Source organism: Astatotilapia calliptera, chromosome 15 (assembly GCF_900246225.1).
Source record: "Astatotilapia calliptera chromosome 15, fAstCal1.2, whole genome shotgun sequence".
NCBI classification, from domain to species: domain Eukaryota; kingdom Metazoa; phylum Chordata; class Actinopteri; order Cichliformes; family Cichlidae; genus Astatotilapia; species Astatotilapia calliptera.
This window is the reverse complement of record NC_039316.1, coordinates 9,395,197-9,419,770: the sequence shown is the minus strand read 5'-3', so window position 1 is coordinate 9,419,770 and position 24,574 is coordinate 9,395,197. Positions and strand designations below refer to the sequence as shown.

General features: G+C 40.8%; 1 protein-coding gene across 8 annotated transcripts in view; it reads left to right on the top strand.

Annotated features, from left to right (window-relative positions):
- sash1a (SAM and SH3 domain containing 1a) overlaps positions 1 to 18,150 on the top strand; it is a 164,913-nt gene extending 146,763 nt beyond the window's left edge. For 6 of the 8 annotated variants that reach the window (XM_026143337.1, XM_026143335.1, XM_026143339.1 and 3 more), the window contains 10 exons: positions 2,034 to 2,108; positions 2,302 to 2,445; positions 4,029 to 4,161; positions 4,949 to 5,118; positions 6,069 to 6,278; positions 8,321 to 8,471; positions 9,301 to 9,429; positions 14,512 to 15,530; positions 16,969 to 17,100; positions 17,484 to 18,150. In XM_026143337.1, coding sequence (XP_025999122.1) covers positions 2,034 to 2,108; positions 2,302 to 2,445; positions 4,029 to 4,161; positions 4,949 to 5,118; positions 6,069 to 6,278; positions 8,321 to 8,471; positions 9,301 to 9,429; positions 14,512 to 15,530; positions 16,969 to 17,100; positions 17,484 to 17,744 — 2,424 coding nt within the window. In that variant the 3' untranslated portion in view covers positions 17,745 to 18,150. Of the gene's footprint in view, positions 1 to 2,033; positions 2,109 to 2,301; positions 2,446 to 4,028; positions 4,162 to 4,948; positions 5,119 to 6,068; positions 6,279 to 8,320; positions 8,472 to 9,300; positions 9,430 to 9,758; positions 10,591 to 14,511; positions 15,531 to 16,968; positions 17,101 to 17,483 lie in introns of those variants that run through there. The other 2 variants (XR_003269839.1, XM_026143342.1) reach the window with 2 other exon arrangements.
- Positions 18,151 to 24,574: the final 6,424 nt, after the last annotated feature.

The window sequence follows — 24,574 nt, the reverse complement described above, 5'->3', positions numbered from 1 at the left end:
ATAACTGCAGCACATAACACTCAAAGACTTATTGAATGGGTTGACTCGTTAGGTGAACTTCAGTGACATAATAGTCGCCATGCTTATTGTCTTGCACATTTATAAGGCTGTGAATAGCAACAAAATGATGGAAAGGTCAGAAAACCTTAATCATCATACAGTGATTGTAAAAAGCCAGTAATGACTTTTTTGACTTTAACCCAAATGAAAGTAGTCTGGTGGAATTTTAAATAATTTAGTTCTTTTTGGCAAACCTTCCCTATAGAGGTTTGTCATGTGAGGTTATGAGGTTATTTGCACGTTGATCGAAAGTTGTCCACCATATTGGACATGATACACCACCAGTTATTCCCCAACTGGTTGGAGAGTGGTTGCAGAGTTCCACACTGTCACTAAGCTGAAATTGCTCGCAAAAAGGGTGCTGCATTGATTGCAGTTGCCTGCAGTTTACATAAGAAATGCCACCTTGTTTGCAAACACTTGCTAACTGCTAACCAAAGCAGCAGTAAAACTTACCACGAAAACCAGAAAAGTAAAAGTTCTGCCTTTGTGCTGCAGTCAGCTTGTTTCAGAAGATGAAATGTTTAATATGAAGGCCTTTGGTTTCCAGTTTGTGTCACAGTTTCACTGCCGTGCAACCTACAGGCGGAAATCAGCTAGTGACCAAAAAAAGGTTGTTGCCAACCAGATGGGGAATACTAATTTTGCCCTGACGACCGATGGTTACCAGATGGTTGTGGTCTCTAGGCTTGTGTGACTCGGGCCTTATTGACTTGACTCTGCATTGTCACCATAACCCTGTCACATGTCGAAAATGGTGGACAATTTAAAGTCACGTTGCTAGTAGTGATGTGTCTCAATAATCTGTGTATACCAGCAGAAATAGTGACACATAGAGGTAAAGACGTAGTAGAGCTATCCTGCAGCTTTGAGGGTACCTGAATCCTATCGTGTTCTAGTGACGTCACTGGAGGTCGTTCTCATCCAAAAACTTTGAATTCACTTATTTCTGTTTTTGCTTTTCGTCTTCTTTTTTGGCCCGTGCCTCTATTGCAGATGTGATTTTTATTTTTCTTCTCTTTCTCTGTAATTATCTCCAAGAAACATCTTTTTTTTTTTTTTTAATCTGGGTGCATGTCCATTCCATTGAACACCATCATCACATTCAGGCTTATTTATGAGCATCTTTGCAACAGGTTATGTTTCCTGGAAAGCTGTGGCGTTGATCGCAGCATTAAACGTAAAGTAGAAAGGCCATTTTCTTAATGTGCACCGCTCACCCACTTGTTCAGGGTTGAGCTGAGCAGTTTTGTAATTGCTCAGAAAGCAAAAGGGAAATGCCATCACGTGCCCCACTTGAACTGTGAGCGTTGTTGGCAGATGCTTTGTGTGCATGTCCGTGTCTCCATCTTTGTGTTTAGAGTTTAACTTAGCAATTCGAATGAAAGAATTTATTTTTTCTTTACGTGTCGAAGTTCTCTGTTGTGTCTGCCTTTATTTAGTTTTTGATCTTGAGAAAAAAAATCCACATTTCTCTGTCCTCTCAGCAGAAACAGTTGGCTCTTTCTGAAAATGTTTCTGGCGAGACTAATATATTGTTGGCTCTATATGTTGTGCATGTTTGCTAACCATGGCCAACTGCATTGGGTTGAGATGCAAGGACTATATATATCCACATGTAAAAGTAGCTTAGCCACATCAAGAAAAACTTAATGTTGTCCGAGCATATCAGGGACCTTTTGGAGCCGACAATATAACAGCTCATTTGACTGGGACCAAGCAATAACTCGCAATTTTAAAGAGGAGCTAGTATAAAAGTTTGTTACATCATGTCTGTTGGCTGTCTGCAGTCCCATATGACATCATGCCCTCGCATATATGCGAACCATACATCCATGTGCATTAATCAAACTGCTGCCGTGTTGTGCCGAGCATGAATCACTGTGAGTTGACTCGTTGGGTGTGGAAGGGGAAGTTCTGTAATGTGGCCTGGTGAGTGTGACTCATTTGATTGTGTTTTGGCTCTCCCTCAGAGAACATGCAGCTTTGGAGGCTTTGACCTGTCCAACCGTTCCCTCCATGTGGTCAACGCAGGCAATGAGGCCAATGTAAGTGGTAATAAAACAGAAGAGCACGAGCTAAACTCTCCTGCTACGCTTAATCGCGCTGATTTCCCTTTTGTTTTTGTGATCTCTCTTGGTCCTAGTCGTACCCTGTGCAATCTGTAACGTCTCATTCCCATCTCCTCTCATCTGTCTTTCTGTCTTTTTCTGCTCTCGCTTTTCTATCTTGTGATCACAGAGTAAAGAGCAGGAGGCAATATACAGAGAAGTGGTCAAATCCCCCACTACGTCTCGGATTTCACTGGGCAAGAAAGTCAAGTCAGTGAAAGAGACGATGAGGAAGCGCATGTCGAAGAAGTACAGCAGCTCTCCTTCTGAGCAGGTTTGACATAAATATAACATGGATGCAGACGTGGATGCAGTTTTTGAATGCTTCATTTGTCCCTATCTTGGCCTTATTTTTCCTAGTATTTAAAATAAGGCTTTAAAAAAAGAGTCCTATCGTGTACACATATAAAGGATGTTTGCAGAGTAAGCTGCATATTCTGTCCATCAGCTGTGGCTGGGTTGGGAGTATTTATGTTGGTTACAAGATAAACAGAGAGCACTACGTCACATTCACATTTGGATTTCTCTCTCTGCTGTTCCCCTCCTGGACTAAGTGTCTTGGGTGGGGTGTTTGCTTCAAGTTGAGCTCAGGGAGTGATGCAAACCTCCCCCAGGCCAGCACTTAGGAGATGGAGAGTTAAAGTATGCGAGTCTAAAAGGATCGTCTCCTTTGCACTGACCTAATTTTTCTGGGCATCTTCTCACTTTACCAGTGGCCTGTCCAGCTCCACAGTTTGATGTCACCTCATAGGACGTGTCATTAACATGCAGTCGGCCATCTGCTTGCCATGGTGGTCAAAGTGACCCAGATATCCTCACATGAGTCATGGAGATACTGGTTGAGGAGGAGTGAAGAAAGATGAATTGCTATGTTACAGTTTGTCAGCTATTTGATAAACCACAGTGCCACCTAGTGGATTTATGAGACACGAACAGCAAATGTTGACCTGTCACTATATAAAAATATATATCACTGCTCCAAAGTTTACCTTCATTTCTCCAAAAGTTGATTCTGTTCATCTGCGTCTCCCACAAAACGCTACGTCCAGATGAACAGAATCAACTTTTGGAGATTTACTTACCTGGATGATTGAGCATACATCAATATGTTTACCTTCATTTAGAAATCCGTTTGATTTTCAAAGAAATTTTAATCATCTCATAAAGCCTGATGTTTGACCTGCACTAAGGTAAAGGAAGAACATAATAAACTTTATCAAGTAGCACAGTGTGAAACTTGGGAGCATGGGAGTGATGCCAGCTGAAAATGGGTCTTCGTACATGTGCTCTTAAAAATCATAAATGACTAAAGCTAAGAACGAGCGGTTAATATTTACATCTTTCTAATCTGTTTTCTTTCAAAAAGAAACAGCACTAAACATTTGACCGACTGTCAATAAAAAGATGTCATGTTTTTATTGTTTTTAGACATTCAAAGCTTAGCTGAGAAGACTTGACCAATAATCAAAGGTTTTTCATCTAGTTGTTACTAATGTGTTCCTCATTTGCTATTCTCATTATGTTTAATGATTTGATTATGGTGTGAATAAATTAATGGGTTCATACTGTTTTTGTTTTTTGCCTCACGCACGCAAATGTTTAACCCCTAATCCTGCTAGCTGGTAAAAAATTTGATTAATGGCTTAAACAAAAAATGCTGACATTCCCTGTCATACCCTCACCTGCATTTTAACCAAGCTATGATTGTCTCCCTTACGTAATTTTCTTTTTTTTTTCTTGTTGTTATACGTCCACCTGCTGTTTATCACATGCTTTCGTCTCTTGAATGCAAAATCATTTGTGCCTTTCTCTTCCTTCGTTACACATCTGGATCTCTCCTTTCCATTTGTCTTTTAGTCCAGTCCAGATGCAGCCCCTGGTTCTCCACAATCCCCTCTGCCTGACACAGACTCTCTCGAGAAACCGAAGCTTAAGGCCGGAGGTTCTGTGGAAAGCCTGCGCAGTTCACTCAGCGGACAGAGTTCAATGAGTAAGACTTCTTTTAAAAGAACCTTTATTCAGACAAGGGTTTGACTGTGCAAACAGCTGCTTTCATATTTTTCCTACCCGATTCTGAATAAAAACTGTATTTAGGTTCTTTCAAATCAACAAATAATAAGGACAATTTATGCATTTGCATAGATTTAAACAAAAAAAATAGTTGTTTTGAGGCAGCCACAACACTAGATGGTGCTTATAGCATTGCTGCTGGCTGGTTCTTCTCTGCTTCAGTTATGATTTTTGTGGCATGATTATACCCAGACCTACCACCTGATCCTTGTGTTATGGCCTTGGAGTTTTCAATTTTTTTTTCTTTTAATCTCTTTAGCTATTTCATTTAATTACATTATTTGGAGTCTTCAACCTTGTGTTTTTTTGTGAAAAAAACAAATGCACTGCATCACTTCAAGCTGTGGCTGAAATGAAGACTTGGCCAAGTTTCAGTGAGCCACAGAGCAGACACACAGGCCAGCATATGGTAATGATTAGACAGGAAGTCTTAGCTCTCATATTCCCACACGTCGACATGATTTCAACACACTTCACTCAGAATCAGAGGGAATGTGTTGTTTTTCCCAATAGTTTGTAATACAAGTGATGAAAACCCAGTTTTAAAGTTTCAATCACTGTAAAAAGTAAAGCTACCTGTTATCTATTGTCATGGTTATTGATGTAGAGTGTAATGGAAGGCCTGCACTTTTATTTCGAGAAGTTTAGTAATGGATTTATAGGCAACTATTTTGTAGCTTTTAACTATTTTGCCTCTCTATGCTCAGGTGGTCAGACGGTGAGCACCACCGACTCATCAACCAGTAACAGAGAAAGCGTGAAGTCGGAGGACGGCGATGACGAGGAGCCTCCTTATAGAGGACCATTCTGTGGCCGTGCCAGAGTCCATACAGACTTCACTCCTAGCCCCTACGATACGGACTCCCTCAAACTGAAGGTATTATTGGACACTGACAGTAGTGTGCAAAAGTTTTGAGCCACCTTTCATATCTCTGTTTTTCTACTGTGGAGCCAGATTTTCTTTTCATTTTTTACAGTGGTCTTGAGCAGTAGTTCTCCAAACTGTCTGAAGGTGTTTCTTTGGACAGAATGAGCGGCTGTTTTTTTCACTCCTTTTGAGTCCAGTGTTAGTCTAGTTATTGTTGGTTGTTTTACAACTTAACACTGACTTATCGATCACCTGAGCATAAAAATGCTCCTAACTCAAGGCATGAGCCAGTCTAACAGCCTGTCACAATAACCCATAATGTGTTCCCATTTCTGTAGCGGACTCTCAGTAATAATAACAAAATAATATTTTTACCCAAACAAGCTGATTCTCAAAGCGTTATTATCTTGGCATAACCCGGCATGGTGTGCAGTGTTCCCCTAAAAAATTGGAGGAAATTCCTCAAGCGGAGGACACAAGAAATGGTGAAACTAAATAAAATATCTAGCGCAGATGAACAGTATCGGAAAGTCGTTTCTTTAAGAAATAGGAAAGAATCCAGCAAAGATCTGGCACTGCACATCTGTAAGGTGCGATGATTTGGGACTGCATTTTAGCCGGCGGTGCTTGGCATCATGTCTCAACTGATGGAATTATGCACGCAGAAAACTGCAGCCCTATTCTGACTTATCAGAAAAGCATCTGCTCTATTTTCAGCATGAGAATGAGCACGAACAAAACACACAATGGATGGATGGCTCAAGACTTTTGCACAATACTGTATGCTGCCTTGTAACTCTGAAAGTTTTTCTACTATAATCTATTTACAGATGTAATAATAGGCTTTCAGCATATTCCTTGCCCTCACAGAAACATTGAATCCTCTATCAGCCAAAGCGGTTTGAAACCTCAGGGTCAAATTTAAAATGTCATGCTCAGCTAACTTATCTTTTCTCCAGCGTGGGGATGTGATTGACATCATCAGCAAGCCTCCAATGGGAACGTGGATGGGCCTGCTGAACAACAAAGTAGGCACCTTCAAGTTCATCTATGTGGATGTGCTGACTGAAGAAGAGGAGAAGCCCAAAAGGCCAGTTCGGAGGAGGAGGAAGGGCCGGCCACCCAAACCCACTTCAGTGGAGGAGCTACTGGATCGTATCGATCTCAAGGTACATTACCAGCCAGATTTTGCCATGTATTGAAAGTGAAGTGGCTTTAATGTAAAAAGTTACGTTCGCTGGTTGCAATCAGTCGGCTGTCTTAACTGGATAATAAGCCCACCCATCTGGCACTTCGGTAAAAGCAAACAAATGCTTTGAAGCAAATGAAAATATTGTGTTAGGCAAATATCTCAAGCACATTTGCAGACAAGCGGAGATAAATATAGTATATCTAATTACAGGCTGCACAGCTTTGGATGTTTGATTTGCCACTGACGCATAAACATTAACACCCACACTGTGACTGCCACACCCCGACAAATAGTTCGCATCTTTCATCAAAACCTACACATCACTGTGAGCGTGATATCATTTCCTCCCACCCGGGCAGCCAGCAGGCCTCACTTCCCCAAATAGAGAGAGAAGTTTTGTGTGTTGTCTCTTTCATCCCATTCCAATTTGGTGGCCAAGCCGCAGATTAAAGATTAATGCTACTAAGCTGTGAATCTGGCTCTTATAAGTGCATCAGAGTGCTCATGTCCTCCCAGATTTGTGCAGTGGGGAACGGATGTTATACATGATATACAACCACAGTGCATTCATTTTTTCAGGTGGTTTAAATGGCAAAGAAAACGTGAGAAATAACTTCAAGCTCAACATTTTTCTCGATCTCTCCTTTTAGCCTGCCATGTCATCTTGAGCCCAGTAGCTAGAAACCTAAAAAGTGAAAGTTGGTTAGTGAATAAGGAAAAAAGACAAAATAATCCATTATCTTCAGATCATTTTTGGCTACCTCAGTGGCAGTTTTATACTAGATGTAAATCAATTGTAGTGAATGCCTCAGTAATCTTTTATAGTTCCAGCCTTTCTCAGGTTTTCCTCCGTTGCAGTATCCATCCCAGCAGGATAAGCTATCTAAGCACTAAATATTCTAAAATTGAGCTGTCACAGGCCAAAGTAGTAGTATTACTTTGTGTTTTTGGAACTTCTAGGCCAACATTTGGTTACACTGGAAAATCAGATTTCAACAGGGCCTCTCTGTAACTGAAGTGTAAATCTCCTCATCCCTGTTGTTTTCCACCAGTGGACTCTGCCAAATAGTCTTCGGATGTGGAGCGTGTTTACATATTTCAGCTGGCACAAAAACACGAAAAAATTGGTGAATGAGAGGAGCCAGCTGCCTGTGTTTGTGTTAGTTGGTGGTCCTTTGTTTAGTCCCGCATCATCCAGCAGAAACGGGACAGACCAACCTAGTTCTCTGCCCTGGACTCCAGCGCTGTAATTGATGGTCTTGCTCATGACACACGGTCTCAATATTTGTCCAACAAAAACGTGTGGGTCGCACAGGCGTGGAACCGAGCGATATTCAAAGTGGAAGCGGTCGCTGTGTTGCTGTCAGTGGACTTTGCGCTCACACGGGGTGTATCCCAAAATAAAATCAAAAAAACTTTCATTGTGTCACTTCAGATAACACAGTGGTTTGAGTGACTTGCTTTAGTGTGTGTTTGTGTTGGTGGGTAATACATTGACATCTGTGGTTGAGAAGTATTTTGATGAAACTCTTTGAACCCTCACTTGTTCCCACGTGTGTTGGTTTCCTTTTCAAAATCTTGCTTGCCATTTTGGTCACAGCCAGCTGTGGCCATGTTCTCCACGATGGTGATGCTAGCTCGCTCGTTTATTATTATTTTTGGCCTCATATATCTGTCACCATTTCAAAAGTTGCGCTACATTAAAATGTGTCGACAGATTAGCAGCCATAACAGAATTAGCTGTGGCGTAATGTGATTACATGGCACCAAAAATATCAAAATAGCAGTTCAGATGTTGCCCTGCAGTTTAAAAATGGAGACAGGAAATTATGAGCAGATGAAAAGTATCTGTTGTACAGAAGTTCTTCTTTTTGTTTTTGTTTTTTTAACCTGGTGAATTTTATGCTTCTGCTCCTGGTCGTGTGACTGAGATCAGTGTATTTTTCTTTAGTCTGCTGCATTTATTTTATTTGGTCTTTAAACAGCCTCGAGCTTAGCTTGTTGCTTTCTCTTGAATAGGATTATATGCCCACTTTCTTGTTCAATGGCTACGAGGACCTGGACACGTTCAAGTTGCTGGAAGAAGAGGACTTGGATGAACTGAACATCAGCGATCCTCAGCACAGAGCTGTACTGCTCACTGCAGTGGAGCTGCTGCAGGAGTATGACAGTAAGTAGACCGTTTAGACTGTTTCCATGAGTTTATGTTTTTGATTGTGGTTTTTTTATATAAGGACATCTTCATGTAACCTCAAAATATTGTTGTGTGCCAGAGTTTTTAGGATAACAGTGAAGGAAACCTGACAAACTGAAATATAAATTTAGATTTATGCAGCAGCAGATTACAGGAGCCAAACAGGGAAAGGGAAATCTGAAGGAAGTGACTAAAAAGTGGTCCCTCGTTTATCGCGGGAGTTACGTTCTAAAAATAACCCGCGATAGGTGAAATCCGCGAAGTAGCCAATTATTATAGATGTTTTAAGGCTGTAAAACCCCTCACTACACACTTTATACAGTTTTCTCAGACAGACATGAACATTTTCACACTTTTCTCTCTTGCTTAAACACTCTGAAAGTTCAAACCTTCGTAGAAAAATAAGTCCAGTATTATAGAATGAAACCAAAACATTTCGTCGACATTGTTGTTTGTTGGGGAGAAAACTTAAATACAACATACACTACAGCACTTCAGAGTCACACTGCCAGCGATCGAAGACTTATGTAAACTTGACAAGCTGAACGCATTCTGTACTGTATAGGAGACACGGCACGAGATTGATTGACAATGGTCTGCAGCCAATCAGGACACAGAACACAATGCGCTGTTAAAAAAAAAAAAAAAGGCATTCAAAATTGCACAAAAAAAAAATCAGCAAAACAGTGAAAGGTGAACTGTGTTATAGCGAGGGACCACTGTATGTATTATGTATATATTATGAGAAAATAATACTTTAAAGTACAAGGAAATCATTTGCCTTTCTGTGACTTTCTGTGAGCAGGTAGCAGCGATCCAGAGCGCAGTGGAATGTCAGGTTCCCAGGAAAAGCTGCTGCTGGAGGGTCGGAGCATAGTGGGAGACTCCCCACGGGATTCTGGGTGCTACGAGAGCAATGAGAACCTGGAGAATGGTAACGCTTGCTTTACTTAGTTTGTGCCACCATTACCCAAAGCCCACTGGGTATTAGGCTAACTAAGGCCTATTCTTGTTCTACTCTAGTCCTAGTACCACAGTGACTCCTTTGCCCTTTTCCTGTCTGGACCTTCACCTCTCTCCATCACTTGTATTGCACTGCATCTTAACACCCTGACCATGTCACTCCTTTGAATTAGCATCTTCCTAAAAGCTCATCTTTCCATCTTCCTTACCTTCCCCCAATCTTTACAAAGCCCTTATTCACTTCAGACACTTTTACTGTGCTTGCACTCTACTTTCTTCACCACTCTTTTCATCTTATAGGCATTCTTTATCATCAGTGCCTAAGTCCAGTTGTAACTGAGAAGGAGCCAAGCCCCAGACCACTAAGCCTAGTCCACCCCACAATACTGGGAACACAGAGGGGGACGCGCTCCCCAATGCACAAAACCGTTCTGAAGAGAACAAAATCACTGCCCACTCATGGACTCTGCTTCCCAACTGTCTCACCTGTGGGCGCAAGGCCTGTAGGTGGATACGAGGAAGACGATTGTGAGCTCAGAGAATATTTCTGTTGAGTGTTTCTAATCCAGATATAAACTTGCAGAGTAGTTTGCCAGTGCACGCTTGAGCTTTCTTGCAGTGCTGATTCTCTCAGCCGATTGAAATTTAGACTAATTTAACAGTCAGATGTCAGATCACAGCTAGCAGCTCATCTTATCATCACCGATTCATTGTTTTATTTGTTTTGTTTATAGCGACCATATTGCACAGTCATATACAGTATGTGCCTAAAATGATGTGGATGAAAACATTTTCAAACTATAGTGCAGTTTTGTTGTTTTTCTTAGAGGTTTGGGGTCTTATTTTTCCAATCGATTGTGTACGTGTTGAGACTGGTCTCTGCAAAAGACTGTATTCTTCCTCCACACGTAGGATCATTTTAACAGCTCAAACACTCACCGATTACTGCTTTTTTTCTGTATCTGTATGGCCCCAGTGTAACTACTGGTTTCCCTTTTATGTACATATATGTTGTTAAGGCTGAAGAGCAAAGCAAAGCTTAAATCTCTACTCTTGCAGTCTGCAAGAGTAGAGATTTAAGCTGTGGAATAAAACCACTTCTCTGATTAAAAAAAGGACTCTGGTGCTGCTTGTTTGATTTCTGTTTCGCCTTTTTTGTCTGTTTTTCCTTTCATGCCTCTAAACGCTGTTCACAAACTAGCTCCTTAACAATTAGTAAACACTCTGCATTTCTTCTTGTGCTTTCAGGGCTCCACAGCTGTTCTCTCGGTACAAATCAGTAAGGGAAAAGTAGTCATTTTGTATTATTAGTATTGTGTAATCTAATGCAATTATTATTATTAATTTAAGATTTAGACCTGATACTAGATTTTCATATTTTCTCATGCAACATGCAATACTGTGCTAAAGTTTTGAGCCACACGCTTGTTTTTTGTTTTAAATATTTTGCCAGGAAATAGATGCTGTGATTTATAGAAATATGTGCAAACATATGTGGAAATACAGTTTTTGCCTTATATAATTCTAAAAAGCTTTAAAGTGAATTTGATATGGCTGCTTTTATTCTTAAACACAGCCTGAACTCTCTTAGACAAGCTGTTCCTGTCATTACTGTCAGTCTTCAACAGTGTTGGTCAAGTTACTTGAAAAAAGTAATCAGTAACTAATTACTGATTACTTCCCCAAAAAAGTAATCCCGTTACTTTACTGATTACTTATTTTCAAAAGTAATTAATTACTTAGTTACTTAGTTACTTAGTTACTTTTTAAAAACACGATTTACAACCTGAATAGGTGATAAAGCGATAGATCTTTCAGCCCAATTCTACTTTTTCTACATAATCCATCATACAAAATGTAATCAAATGGAAAAGTCTCTTTTTTAACTTGTTTTATCATTTTTAATCTTTTAACTTTATGCATCAAGCAAAAATTTAATTATATGCAACATTCTGTGACTTGAATAAATGAGTTTAACATTTAAACCTATTTTCTGCACATTCCAGCACATAAAATAAAATAATTTTTTGTGTTTACACTCACTCTTTCAAATAGATGCAAGTAAAACACAGCAGAACATAAATAAAGTCAAAGACTCAGCGGTCCTGTTGCTCTATTTTCACCTGTAAAGCAGGACTGCAGTAGGCGGAGGTTTACCCTGGTGCAGGTGTGCAGCGGTCAGTGGAAGGATACGGCAGTGTCTCTGTGAGTTTCCCATTACCTCGTTGCACACTCGGTGCTTCCTTGGAAGTTTAGGGGTTTTTTTCGCTGTAAAAAGAAGTTTTCTTCCCACGCACGATGGACGCTAATGTTTTTGTCACTTTTTATGGAATCAAACTCAAAGTAAGGTCAGTACTTCCACGCTTTAAACGCTGCATGCTCATACTCTCTCCCGCACTCGATATGTGATCCATTGTTGATCTGCACACAGCTGTTGTCACTAACGGCGCACTCGCTTACGTCACTGTCGTGAGACATTCTCGCAAAAAAACACGGTTTTAGTAACGCAGTAACGCAGCGTTCCTACGGGAAAATAACGGTAATCTAATTACCGATTTTGCAATAGTAATCCCTTACTTTACTCGTTACTCGAAAAAAGTAATCAGATTACAGTAACGCGTTACAAGTAACGCGTTACTGCCCATCTCTGGTCTTCAATAGTTCTCCAGCCTTCTTGAAAGACATTAAAAGCTCTTCTTTGGATGTTCGCTGCCTTTTGTTCCAGTCTTGTTAAGATGATCCCACACTGCTTCAGTAATGTTAAGGTCTGGGCTCTGGGGATGCCAATCCATGATTGATAGCGTTTCATTGGGTGTGTTTGCAATCACTAAAATGCTGAAAAATGAAGCTCTTGCCTAAACCTGACAGTACTTTTAACCATTCATAGTTCCATCATTTTTTTTACAAGATCCCTGATGCATCTCTTAGTTCCTGTGTCGGGTCTTTGCTGGATATCTTAAGGACATGAGTTTCAGATGCTATTCATCTGCTGTACATATTCTTTTGGGCCTACCACTTCTTGTGTCTTCCACTTGTCCGGTTTCCTTATTTTTAAGGACACACTGCATTCAATGCTGAGATACATTTGATTTCCTGCCTATCAAACTTTTATCTTTGAAGTTCCTGTTGAATCTGCAAAACATTTACACAGGCCCGTTTAAAATTGGTTCTTTCTCAGTTGTCAGTTATGTGTAGACACAACACTAGTTCATGCTTTGAGTCGGGTGCCTTTTTGTGCTCGTCTGACTCACTAAACTCAAAAAAAATCTGAACCTGGTCAGGTATTGAAAAAGCAGTCAATGTCCAAAGAAAAAATATGCCCCAAAATCTGGAGAGCTATTGCTCAAGGCCATTTTTAAAAGCTATAAGAATGTCTGGCTCCTTCAGGGCAAAATATAAAAATAAAAGTGGTGGCTCAAGACTTTTGCAAAGTACCGTAATTAAAACAATTAAATCTGAATCTGGTAAATTTTGAGAAAAATGTGAATGAATACTTTTTAGGAGTAAATAATAGTATCCGGCATGTTATCTGGTATTTTATGACTTTTTATATCAAAATAAACTTGGTAGTAGTTACTATTAGAGGGAATGGGAAAGGCTTCCATTTCTTTTAAAGGATGTTTCCAACGTAAAGAATAGATTCATTAATATGCTATTGTATATTAATGAGCATTTCTGAATATTTATTTATCTAGAGTATTGGCAAAGGGCAGCATGAATTTTTATAATGGAAGATAACTCAAAACCAACCAACAGATGTCATTTAAACTTTATAATTTTGGGGAAAACGTCACTGTAGAGCCCTGAATGTCTGCTCTTCTTTAACATTCTGATTCCTCTGTATAGATGCAGCAGATCTTCCTCCAATCATTAAATAACTCGGTTATTAAAATACTCCTTTAATGCATTAATTAATGCTGGCTAAAAATATTATTTATAATATGTAATGTGTGTGTGTATGTGTATCATGAGTGCACACAGAACTTTTTTTTAACTGTATTTTTTTTATTAAACAAATCTTTTTGGGGGCATCAATGCAGTCCATTAAGGTATTTTCCCCCAAAAATGACTGAATGCCCAAACACATTTTCAGCTTATATTTCATTTATAATCTGAAAGATGCTAAATTAGTCACAGAACAGAGTTCAGCCAGTTACCTGTGTGCCGCTGTCACAGCAAAGTATAGTATCCTGACTAAAGAAATAATTAAATTTAGAGATTGTAATTAAGAGTGATGCAACGGTATGTGCATAATTATGCAATTATGTATTTAAAGGTATAGCTTACCATCCTTTTTAACCTTCGTAGTCAGTCAACAAACTTTTCTGATACACATGAGAACTGTTGAAGCATTTCTTGGGATTTCATCTATTGAACTCCTTCCTGTCATTCCACTGTTGAGTTGCACTATATGGCTCTCATCCATTTCATTCATCCATTTTGCTCTGTAAACCAAAGGATATATGGTAAGTTACTTCATACTTTTGTTCCAAGGCTTTTGAAGTCCCCCGTTCAGGCAGCTTTCTTTGGGGTTATTTCTATAGTGCCAACAAAAGTTCATGAATCAGAACACTTATCTTCATATCTCATCTTTAGAAGCCCTGTCTGCTTTTGACTGGCTAATGTTGTAAGGATATGATGTTTCTATCAGTTTTACTTTTTTTTATTTAGTTTTCAGACCCACAGGAAAGTGAGTATTGGTGTTAATTCATTTTTTTCCTCTAATAAATTTTTCTTCATTTTTGCAAAAAGTCATCACAGAGGACAGCAAATGTCTGTGGTGCAATAAATGGACAAATTGGAGTCCTGCAGTGTGCAAGCTGCTGAATTTTTACAGACATAAAAATGTAAAACAGTTGGGAGGAAAGGCAGCCAAGACAGTAAAGAACACTCATGCTGAGTCATGCACGGTATTTGCATGAATAGAGTATTTATATTAGCGCAAGTCTTTCCATGAGAAGTGGAAGAGTGAGAAACGTATTCACTGTAAAGAGGGAGAAACCTTGGAAACTATCTAGAGTTCAAAGCTAAGAGAATTTTTTTTATTTTCCAGGTAAAAGCAGGAAAGCAACCAGTCATTTTTCAGCAGGACACCAGTCTCCAGATTACCCAACACTGCCCATGACTCTTTCTACAGAGGCTCTTCAGCAGAACAGCAAAAATCAGCGCACAAAGTTTCCAAAAAGTTTCTTCATCAAGCCCTCCCTTAAGGGCTTCAACCTGCTCGGGCTGCGAAAAGCCCAAAGACGGTCTCCAATCCCAGCCAGCCGCAGCTGCGAGGACCTTGATGGTCCCCCGCAGCCCACCGGACCCTGGAAGCGCTCCCACTCTCTGGGAGATCTGCAGAACTTTGAGCAGAAGAACGATCTCAGTGTGGAGCTTAAGCTTAGTAAGGAAATACCCAAATCAGGCAAAACTAGCCCCATCAAGCCCTGTAGAGACGCCGTTTCTCCAGCTCAAAATGGGACTCCAACGGTTAGTCCTAAAGGAAGGGCTGATAGGCCGCCAGTACCCTCACAGCTTCGCCTACGCTCTTCTTGTCCAACATCAATGTCCTCCAACCCTCCAGAGCCCCTTTCCAGCCCCACTCCAAGTCCTCCTGATTCTAGTGCTAGTGGGGAGAGGGTGATGCGGACTCACCCCAAAAAGCCTCCCATCCCTCCCCCTGTACCTGCAAAGAAATCTAGAGAGAGACTAGCCAATGGCCTTCGTCACCCCCCTCTCTCCCTTCCCTCCTCGCCATCCCCTACCGCCTCGCCTACCCACTCCTTCAATCGCTCTCAACCCAGCAGCCCTATAATCCGCAGCCCTGGCCTGAGTGCCCCTGCTCTGCCTCCCAAGACCCCAAGTACTCCAGCCAGTCCATGTGCCACCTCATCAGCCTCATCCATGGGCGAGGAATCCGGCACTCCACCAGCGGTGCACCCTCCCTGGCTCTCGGATCTTGGAGGCAAGATGGCTGTTACGAGGAAACTTTCCCATACCAAGATAGGTCCTGATCTTTTTACCCTCCTGGAGCAACGGCTGCAGAGTGAGGGCATTGATCTTACCGAGGAGCCCTACTCTGACAAGGTTAGTTAAGCATCATCTAAAACATGAAAAGTTACCTCATATTTTACATTACAAATTACATTTTACTTTCACTGGTGATAGATGAATTTATAACCAGTTCAGATACCATTAAAATGAAGGGTGACAGTTTAACATTGAATCATTAAAAAGCTTAAAACTGGTTTCCTTCAGTAACTGTTTGTTCTTGAAGCAGAAGTTTTTGTGCTGAAAAATAGATGTACACACACAGATAGGATATTTGGTTTTTAAAAAGAATCACATCCTTTTCAGTGCTCAAGAAAAATATTTGATTTATAAAAATCCAAACCACCTTCAGGCCATACTTTTCTGGCGTCAGGGTCTTTTGGTTCAGCATTGTAACATGCCTAACTTAACTCAGTCACAATTTTACCGAAGCTCTGATCCAAATAATTTTGTGTTCAGGGCAAAAACATGAGCAGCTTGCTTTTGGAACTTGGTTTAAAAATAGACGCTAATAGAGTCTAGAGTCTGTGTGTTTCTCATTGTGTGCGCATGCCGTTTTATATCTAAAGGCATTTATTTGTGAGTGTGGGTGGGTGAGGGTGTGTGTGTGTGTGTGTGTGTGTGTGTGTGTGTGTGTGTGTGTGTGTGTGTGTGTGCATGCGCAATAATAAATATGCTGGAGCTGAGAAGGAAAGACTGTGGCTTGAGTCTCACTATGATGCGGTTCAGACTGTTAAGTTTATGGGCTGAATCTTACTGAAGGCAGACGGGGTTATAAAACCTCCTGGCTCTTGCCAGACCCCAGGCTGGGCCCCTTGAACATGTTGGAGCCCCCAGCACTGGCAAGAAAACAACACATATGCAAACAGAGGCATCAAGTGATGAGGTGAGAAGTGGGGCCCTCGACCACAGCAGAGCTCTGCTGGATTCCTGTTAGTCATAAGTGGACTGGCAGAGACATGAGAGGCGCATTGTTGTCTTACTAGCAACGTGTGCCAGTGCGCCTTGAGGCTTCACTCTGGCTGTCAGAAGTCAGTTAGGTAACTTAATGAATGATTTAGATTATGAGTGAATCAGTATCTACAGATTTCAGTGAAGGAGGGCGTTGGGGCATGGCTAGTAGAGATTGTAGGGGGGGGGGGAAAGAAGATGAAAGTGTTTTGCGATTTGATGGAGCAGCATAGCAAAGTTTTGAATGAAGGTAGGAAATAGGACAGGACCCAGGGGTTCATACATTCCTGGTGAAGGAGCAGATGGACACTTTTGGATGACACTGATGTTGGAAATGGGGAGGAGGTGATTTGCATGAATAGCTGTCTAAAAGGTCAAATGAAAGAATAGACGTTTCAAAGAACAGGAACGCATTTGCTTATTGATTTTAGAAGGCGTTTAATGATACTAGCTTTAAGTGGTTTCAAAGTGTTGTTCTCTCCTAGCCATATTCAATGTCTTTCTCACAACTTTCCTCCTTCAGCACGGCCGATGCGGCATCCCCCACCCGCTGGTACAGCGTTACTCCGAGGATCTGGAGCAGCCAGTCAAAGACGTGGCGTCTACCATAGACCAGCTCAGAGTCAAAGAGCTCCGTAAACAACACCGCATGGCTGTAAGGGAACAATAATTATCCTGAGTGTTTCGATAGAGTCCACTTTTGGGCAATTTTATGCATTTTAGTGTGAGATAAATGCTGTGAGGCTTTTCTGAAATGTAACAATGAAGCCTGGAAAATTGGTCAGTTCGAAGGACCAAAAGCCATTGTTGGGGTGAAGTGCAAATTACGGTTGTTTGGCTATCTAATGGTCCAGCTAAATGTGGAAATAATAAAGGGAATGGCTATGTAATTACTGTTATGAAACAACAGTAAAAGCACTAAAGATGTTAATAGAGCCTCATGAGTTGTTCAGAAACAGAGCTTTCGGGCCAAAGTTGCCTACAAAATGCACCATCATCCTGTGAAACTAATGATTTTTAAACCACTGTGTCACTCAGATCCCCTCTGGAGGTTTGACGGAGATGTGCCGAAAGCCTCCCACCTTAGGAAACATCAGCACAGTCTCCGATTGGCTCATCTCCATCGGCCTACCCATGTACTCCACAACTCTGGCAACAGCAGGGATTGACACGCTGAGCCGCGTGGCCTTGTTAACCGAGAGCAGTGCGTGGGAAGCTGGGGTGCGGGACGAACGTCACGTCCGCCGCCTGATCTGTGAGGCGCGATCGGTCCACGCACACAGAGAGGTTCAGTCGTAATCATGCTGGTGGAGTCGAGTCTCATCAACTCACTGATCCGCACCATCTCGTGGTCAGTAGGTGGCCTTGGGTAAATTGGCCCTCACGGCACTACAGCGTTTCTTCTCGCACATGTTAAAGACATATCCTGCTCTCTGATTTTTTTTTTCCTTTCTCTTTTATCACGCTGTCTTTTTTCCAAATGTTTACGACATCGAGGAGTTCCTCCAAACAGCCAAGACAAGATATCAGATGCCTTTAAAAGAAAAAAGACAAAAAAGACTGTAGACTCACTGTGTGGGATGACTTCCATTCTGAAGACATCTCCCAAAGTCTTAAAATAAAGACTTGGATCTGCCTTTAAGGAAGATAGCACACAGGGTTTTTTTTTTTTTTTTTTTTTAAGGATGGATTTTTTTTTTTAAAAAGAAAACCAAGAAAGACTATTTTCTGCATATTTCATAAGTGCTTCATTTTTCATCTGTCGTGTGGCAGAGGCAACTTAATCTGAGGGTCATTTAAGGAAGTAGCTCAGCCAAAGCGACATAATTCGATGTTTGCTTCCCACTAATAGTTTCACGATGACGCGACACATTTAATATCTGGACTGTTAATCGACTAAATACACACACCAAACAATGGCTTCGAGGTGGCTTATTTTGTGTCATGCTTATATATTGTAGCATAGTGCACATCTTAATTTCAAAATGACTCGTGTTAAAATTTGTGTTTTGCATTTTGATCGTTGCGGGCTTACTTCGAGCCCACCCTGTCATTTTATAGTTCTGTATTTTATACTTTACCCTTTCACAACAATATCCTGGATGGGCACTTTGCTCTTATATAACGTCTTAAAGAAAGCTCTGTTTTGCTGTAAAATTTACAATCACCTCTCGCTGAAATAATACATTCCCTGGTGTGTCAACGGACCTTTTAAGTTGCCTTACCATTATGATTGAGGAGCTACAAAGACTGAGACTGAACTGTGGCATATATCCTATACTATACATATTATACATGCATTCTCAACTAGATCATTTCACTGATATACATGGATGTGGAGCCCAGAACATGTTTCTAAGTGATTGAAGTGTTCATTCCAGTGAAGCCAGGCTAATACCACAACACCACAGGCTTGCCACAGGCATGACCATTGCTTGCTGAACATCTCTGGACCATATTAAAACACACTGACTGTACGCGTTACAGAGGGGTTATGGAACCGGGAAGCACGAAGACACAGCTGACGTCTGGGCTGTCAGGTCCCGAATTTACTGGACTGTCGACAATGGCTGCAGCGTTGAGGAATTTAAATCATAGCAGAACAATAAGCTGTGTGGGATGTATTTTCTTTTCTTCAAATCAATGCTAGTATGAGTTGTCAAACAGTTAAAAGGAATGGTCGATGCAAGCTATCACATCAGGTGAAAAGCTGACCTCCGTGTTCAGAAAAACAAGTTTTAAAATTCAGGGAAATGCTGAGCGAGGTCGGCCTGAGGGGGGAGGGAATCTTGGGATCAAAAACACAACTGAAACTATCCAGAATCTCATTAGTCTTTCGTTTGCGCACGCTAAATGAAACTGAACAAATAAATATTATTTCTCTCCCTCCCTTTTTATTTCTAACAGTTATAACTTTTGTAGCCAGAATCAAGCTGATGACTTACTTCATTTCATTAATCGAAATTCTGAACAACAGTTACTCCAAAATTTAGAGGTTATGTTTTGCAGTGGGCACTTGGCAGGCAGATGGATCGATGGATATACGATGCCTTTTTTCCTCTCAATCAAAGTGGTGCTCTGGGCTAAGTGAGGAGAGGGGGTCGTTAGTAGAAGACCCGAAAAGTGTTTTGTAAAGATTGAAAATACTGACACTGTAAATGCACTTTAGATGGTCTAACTGTTTTATAGGCAAAAATTGGCTACATTTTGTTCACAGGTCCATTAATGGACAACTTTGTCAGGTAATGTAAAGAGTTTCAAAGGGGTTATGCTGGTATTTTAATGTAGTATTGAGTTCCCAATGCCAAGTTTAATTCAACTGAGTTCCAGTTACTCACTTCCAGTTTGTTTTGCAACCTAAATTCTTAATTACATATATGAAATGCTTAGCAGAAGTTGCACATTCTGTATATGTAATTGATATTTAAATAACTTATTTTTTGCTTTTTTTTTTTTTCATGTCATCTTGTAATTAGCTGTATTATATGAATAGCAATACCTTCCTGCGTAATGCATATTGCTTTAGCCAGTAAGGAGCGACAGTATGTATTGTAAAATATGTGTACAAATAATTTTATTTGGTTTTCATCTACCTAATGATTGTCCATACAGATTTGCCTGTGTATTGAAACAACAAAAGCAATGTCCATAACTATTTGTCATTCTGAAATATAATAAACTGTTTCTTGCAATGACTGTGGCCTGCTCATTGCAACTATACAGCTGTACCCACAAAGGCAAAGTAGTGGAAAGCTATGTGTAAGCTATACACTGGCTTTGGGCCTGTGTGCTGGACTGTTGAGATCTGTTTTAAATATATATTAAAACAATAACCTAAAAAAACCAAAGACCCAAGACTTGCACTGTACTGAGCGCATTTTGTTTTTAGAGAACTTGCTTGTGCCACAGAAAACTAATAAAGAGGCAAGAGATGATCTGTTATCATGTTTGGAATTGGCAGATCTGAATAACCTCATGTAGATACTATAATGCCAAAGGCTCAGTTGGCAGAACTCTGTAAAGACAAGGAGCTTAGAAACAGTGTCTTTTGTCTGGCTCATAATGCCTCATTTCAAAAACTATACACACATCAGCTCATGACAACAAGATCCAAAGCAAATTTGTTCTGCAGGCAGTCTGTCTAGCCTTTGTTGCAGTGCAGCTGTTGACAGCGAAAGCGCACTGAGGTTTTCCAGTCTTATTCGTGTTGAGGAGTCACAAATGGATAAAGAGCAGAGTGTAAACCCCGGTTTGGTTATATGTCCCCCCCCCCCATCCCTGTCGATGACTGCATGCGTCATTTGGGAGTCGATTTTACTTGCATGGCAGTCATCTCGGCTCATGTCTATCTTTCTTCGGAGTGAAAACGCAGCTAAACAAGCATTTCCTTCAAGATGGATAAGATCAAAAATATGTGATGGCTGCAAAAGAAACCCTCCAACAAATAAGCAGCAACAGTTCAACAATCTCTTATAGTTTTATAGTCTTATAGTTATACTTTATGCCTACCCGACTCAATGTCAGAAAGAACCACTGCTCATTGAAACTGACATATTTCAGGGGGAAAGGTTTACAGTGAACCTTGTCTGCTTTAGCTGATTTGCCATTATTCTGAATCACTTCTCTTTCCAAGCTTTTGAATGGATGCTGTATAACTTCATCTTGCCACAGCCTATAATGAAAGCTCCCTAAGATCCTGAGGGATTCTTGATAGAACAATCCACCATACATGATACCTCATTGGCCATTTTATTAGGTACACATCTAACCATGCACTTATGCGTCAGCATATCAATGTATTTAGGTGTGCAGTATTCAGAAATTGCTGCTCTACTGGGATTTTTTCACATAACCATCAATAGGTCCTAATAATAGAAAATATCCGGTGAGCAGAGTTCTCTGGGTAAAAATGTCTTGTTTAGGTCAGAGGATAGCCAGACTGCTTTGGGCTGATAAGTAGAAACTGTTAAAGTGCAGAAGACCATCTCTGAACAGACAACATGTGTAAGACCAACTGAGTGTCATTTCTGTCAGCTAAGATCAAGAAATCCAGGCCACAATTCACACACGTTCACCAAAAATTGGCTGATCTGATGATTCTTGATTTAAAGTAAACATAAAACCATGGCTCCGTCATGCCTTGTATCAACAGTTCAGGCTGCTGCTGGTGGTGTAATGGTGTAGGGCAGGGGAACTCCAGGCCTCAAGGGGCTGGTGTCCTGCAGGTTTTAGATGTGTCCTTGATCCAACACAGCTGGATTAAATGGTTAAATTACCTCCTCAACATGTCTTGAAGTTCTTCAGAGACCTGGTAATAAACTAATGATTTGATTCAGGTGTGTTGACCCAGGGTGATATCTAAAACCTGCAGGACACCGGCCCCTTGAGGCCTGGAGTTCCCCACCCCTGGTGTAGGGAATACTTCCTTGACACTCTTTGAGCCTTTTGGTACTATTTTAGCATTCTTTAAAAGCCACAGCCGACATGAGTATCATTACTCACCACAGCGTACCCATCTTCTGATGGCTACTTCCAGCATGGTAACATGCTATTGCACGAAGCTCAAATCATCTTAAACTGGTTTCTTGAACATGAGAATGAGTTCACTTCACTCTAATGGCCTCCACAGTCACAAGATCTAAATCCAGTAGATCACCTTTGGAATGTGGTGGAATGGAGGATTCACATGATGGATGTGTAGCTGGCATGTCTGCAACTGTGCTATTCTAGGAGCTTGGAAAGAAAGCAACTCGTCTTTAAGTTTTTTGAAAGTTCAAGAAACTTCAAAAGGTCCAGTCGCTTTCTTTCCAAGCTCCTTAGACTACCACGACCTGGATGACTGAGAACTGACATGAAGAAATCAGATGTGTGATTTCCTCATGCCAGTATAGACCAAAATCTCTGAGGTGTGTTTTGAACTTTGGAGGTGCAAGGGGTGCAAGTCAGTATTAGCAAGGTTTACATAATAAAGTGACCAACGAGTGTGACTGGATCATTGTGGACTTCATCAAAAGCAGGAACCACCAGCAAATTTAGTCCCATGAGACTGAGAGGTGTCCTCATTATCTCAAGATTCTACAAAACACAGTGATACATTGAAGAAAATGCAATACTTTGATCCAGTGGTTCCCAAACTTTTTTTGCTGGGCCCCCCTTCGTTTTACAAGACAAATATCCCCCCACCCCCCGCGCGCACGCACACACACACATCCTCCAACCCCACACACCCATATTTTGCTCCATTGCGGTTTTTTTCACACCTCAAACATTTAGTAAACAATTAAGCAAATACAAGTAATCTGCAGGTAGTAAACTACTAACTCTTTTACGCTGCGTCCGCACCTACACGGGTGATTTTGAAAACGCAGCTGTTTCGTCCACACGTAAACGGCGTTTGGAATCAACGAAAACAGAGATTTTTTTTAAAACTCCTTTTTTGGGTTTATGTGTGGATGAGGAATACTGAGTTCGTCACGCAACGTTAAAGGTATGTGCCTTTTCCACGTCACGCTGTGCGCCACGTTATTGTTTACTAAATTCTTAATTACATATATGAAATGCTTAGGAGAAGTTGCACATTCTGTATATGTAATTGATATTTAAATAACTTATTTTTTGCTTTTTTTTTTTCATGTCATCTTGTAATTAGCTGTATTATATGAATAGCAATACCTTCCTGCGTAATGCATATTGCTTTAGCCAGTAAGGAGCGACAGTATGTATTGTAAAATATGTGTACAAATAATTTTATTTGGTTTTCATCTACCTAATGATTGTCCATACAGATTTGCCTGTGTATTGAAACAACAAAAGCAATGTCCATAACTATTTGTCATTCTGAAATATAATAAACTGTTTCTTGCAATGACTGTGGCCTGCTCATTGCAACTATACAGCTGTACCCACAAAGGCAAAGTAGTGGAAAGCTATGTGTAAGCTATACACTGGCTTTGGGCCTGTGTGCTGGACTGTTGAGATCTGTTTTAAATATATATTAAAACAATAACCTAAAAAAACCAAAGACCCAAGACTTGCACTGTACTGAGCGCATTTTGTTTTTAGAGAACTTGCTTGTGCCACAGAAAACTAATAAAGAGGCAAGAGATGATCTGTTATCATGTTTGGAATTGGCAGATCTGAATAACCTCATGTAGATACTATAATGCCAAAGGCTCAGTTGGCAGAACTCTGTAAAGACAAGGAGCTTAGAAACAGTGTCTTTTGTCTGGCTCATAATGCCTCATTTCAAAAACTATACACACAACAGCTCATGACAACAAGATCCAAAGCAAATTTGTTCTGCAGGCAGTCTGTCTAGCCTTTGTTGCAGTGCAGCTGTTGACAGCGAAAGCGCACTGAGGTTTTCCAGTCTTATTCGTGTTGAGGAGTCACAAATGGATAAAGAGCAGAGTGTAAACCCCGGTTTGGTTATGTGTCCCCCCCCATCCCTGTCGATGACTGCATGCGCCATTTGGGAGTCGATTTTACTTGCATGGCTTTTATCTCGGCTCATATCTATCTTTCTTCAGAGTGAAAACGCAGCTAAACAAGCATTTCCTTCAAGATGGACAAGATCAAAAATATGTGATGGTTCAAATCATCTTAAACTGGTTTCTTGAACATGAGAATGAGTTCACTTCACTCTAATGGCCTCCACAGTTACGAGATCTAAATCCAGTAGATCACCTTTGGAATGTGGTGGAATGGAGGATTCACATGATGGATGTGTAGCTGGCATGTCTGCAACTGTGCTATTCTAGGAGCTTGGAAAGAAAGCAACTCGTCTTTAAGTTTTTTGAAAGTTCAAGAAACTTCAAAAGGTCCAGTCGCTTTCTTTCCAAGCTCCTTAGACTACCACGACCTGGATGACTGAGAACTGACATGAAGAAATCAGATGTGTGATTTCCTCATGCCAGTATAGACCAAAATCTCTGAGGTGTGTTTTGAACTTTGGAGGTGCAAGGGGTGCAAGTCAGTATTAGCAAGGTTTACATAATAAAGTGACCAACGAGTGTGACTGGATCATTGTGGACTTCATCAAAAGCAGGAACCACCAGCAAATTTAGTCCCATGAGACTGAGAGGTGTCCTCATTATCCCAAGATTCTACAAAACACAGTGATACATTGA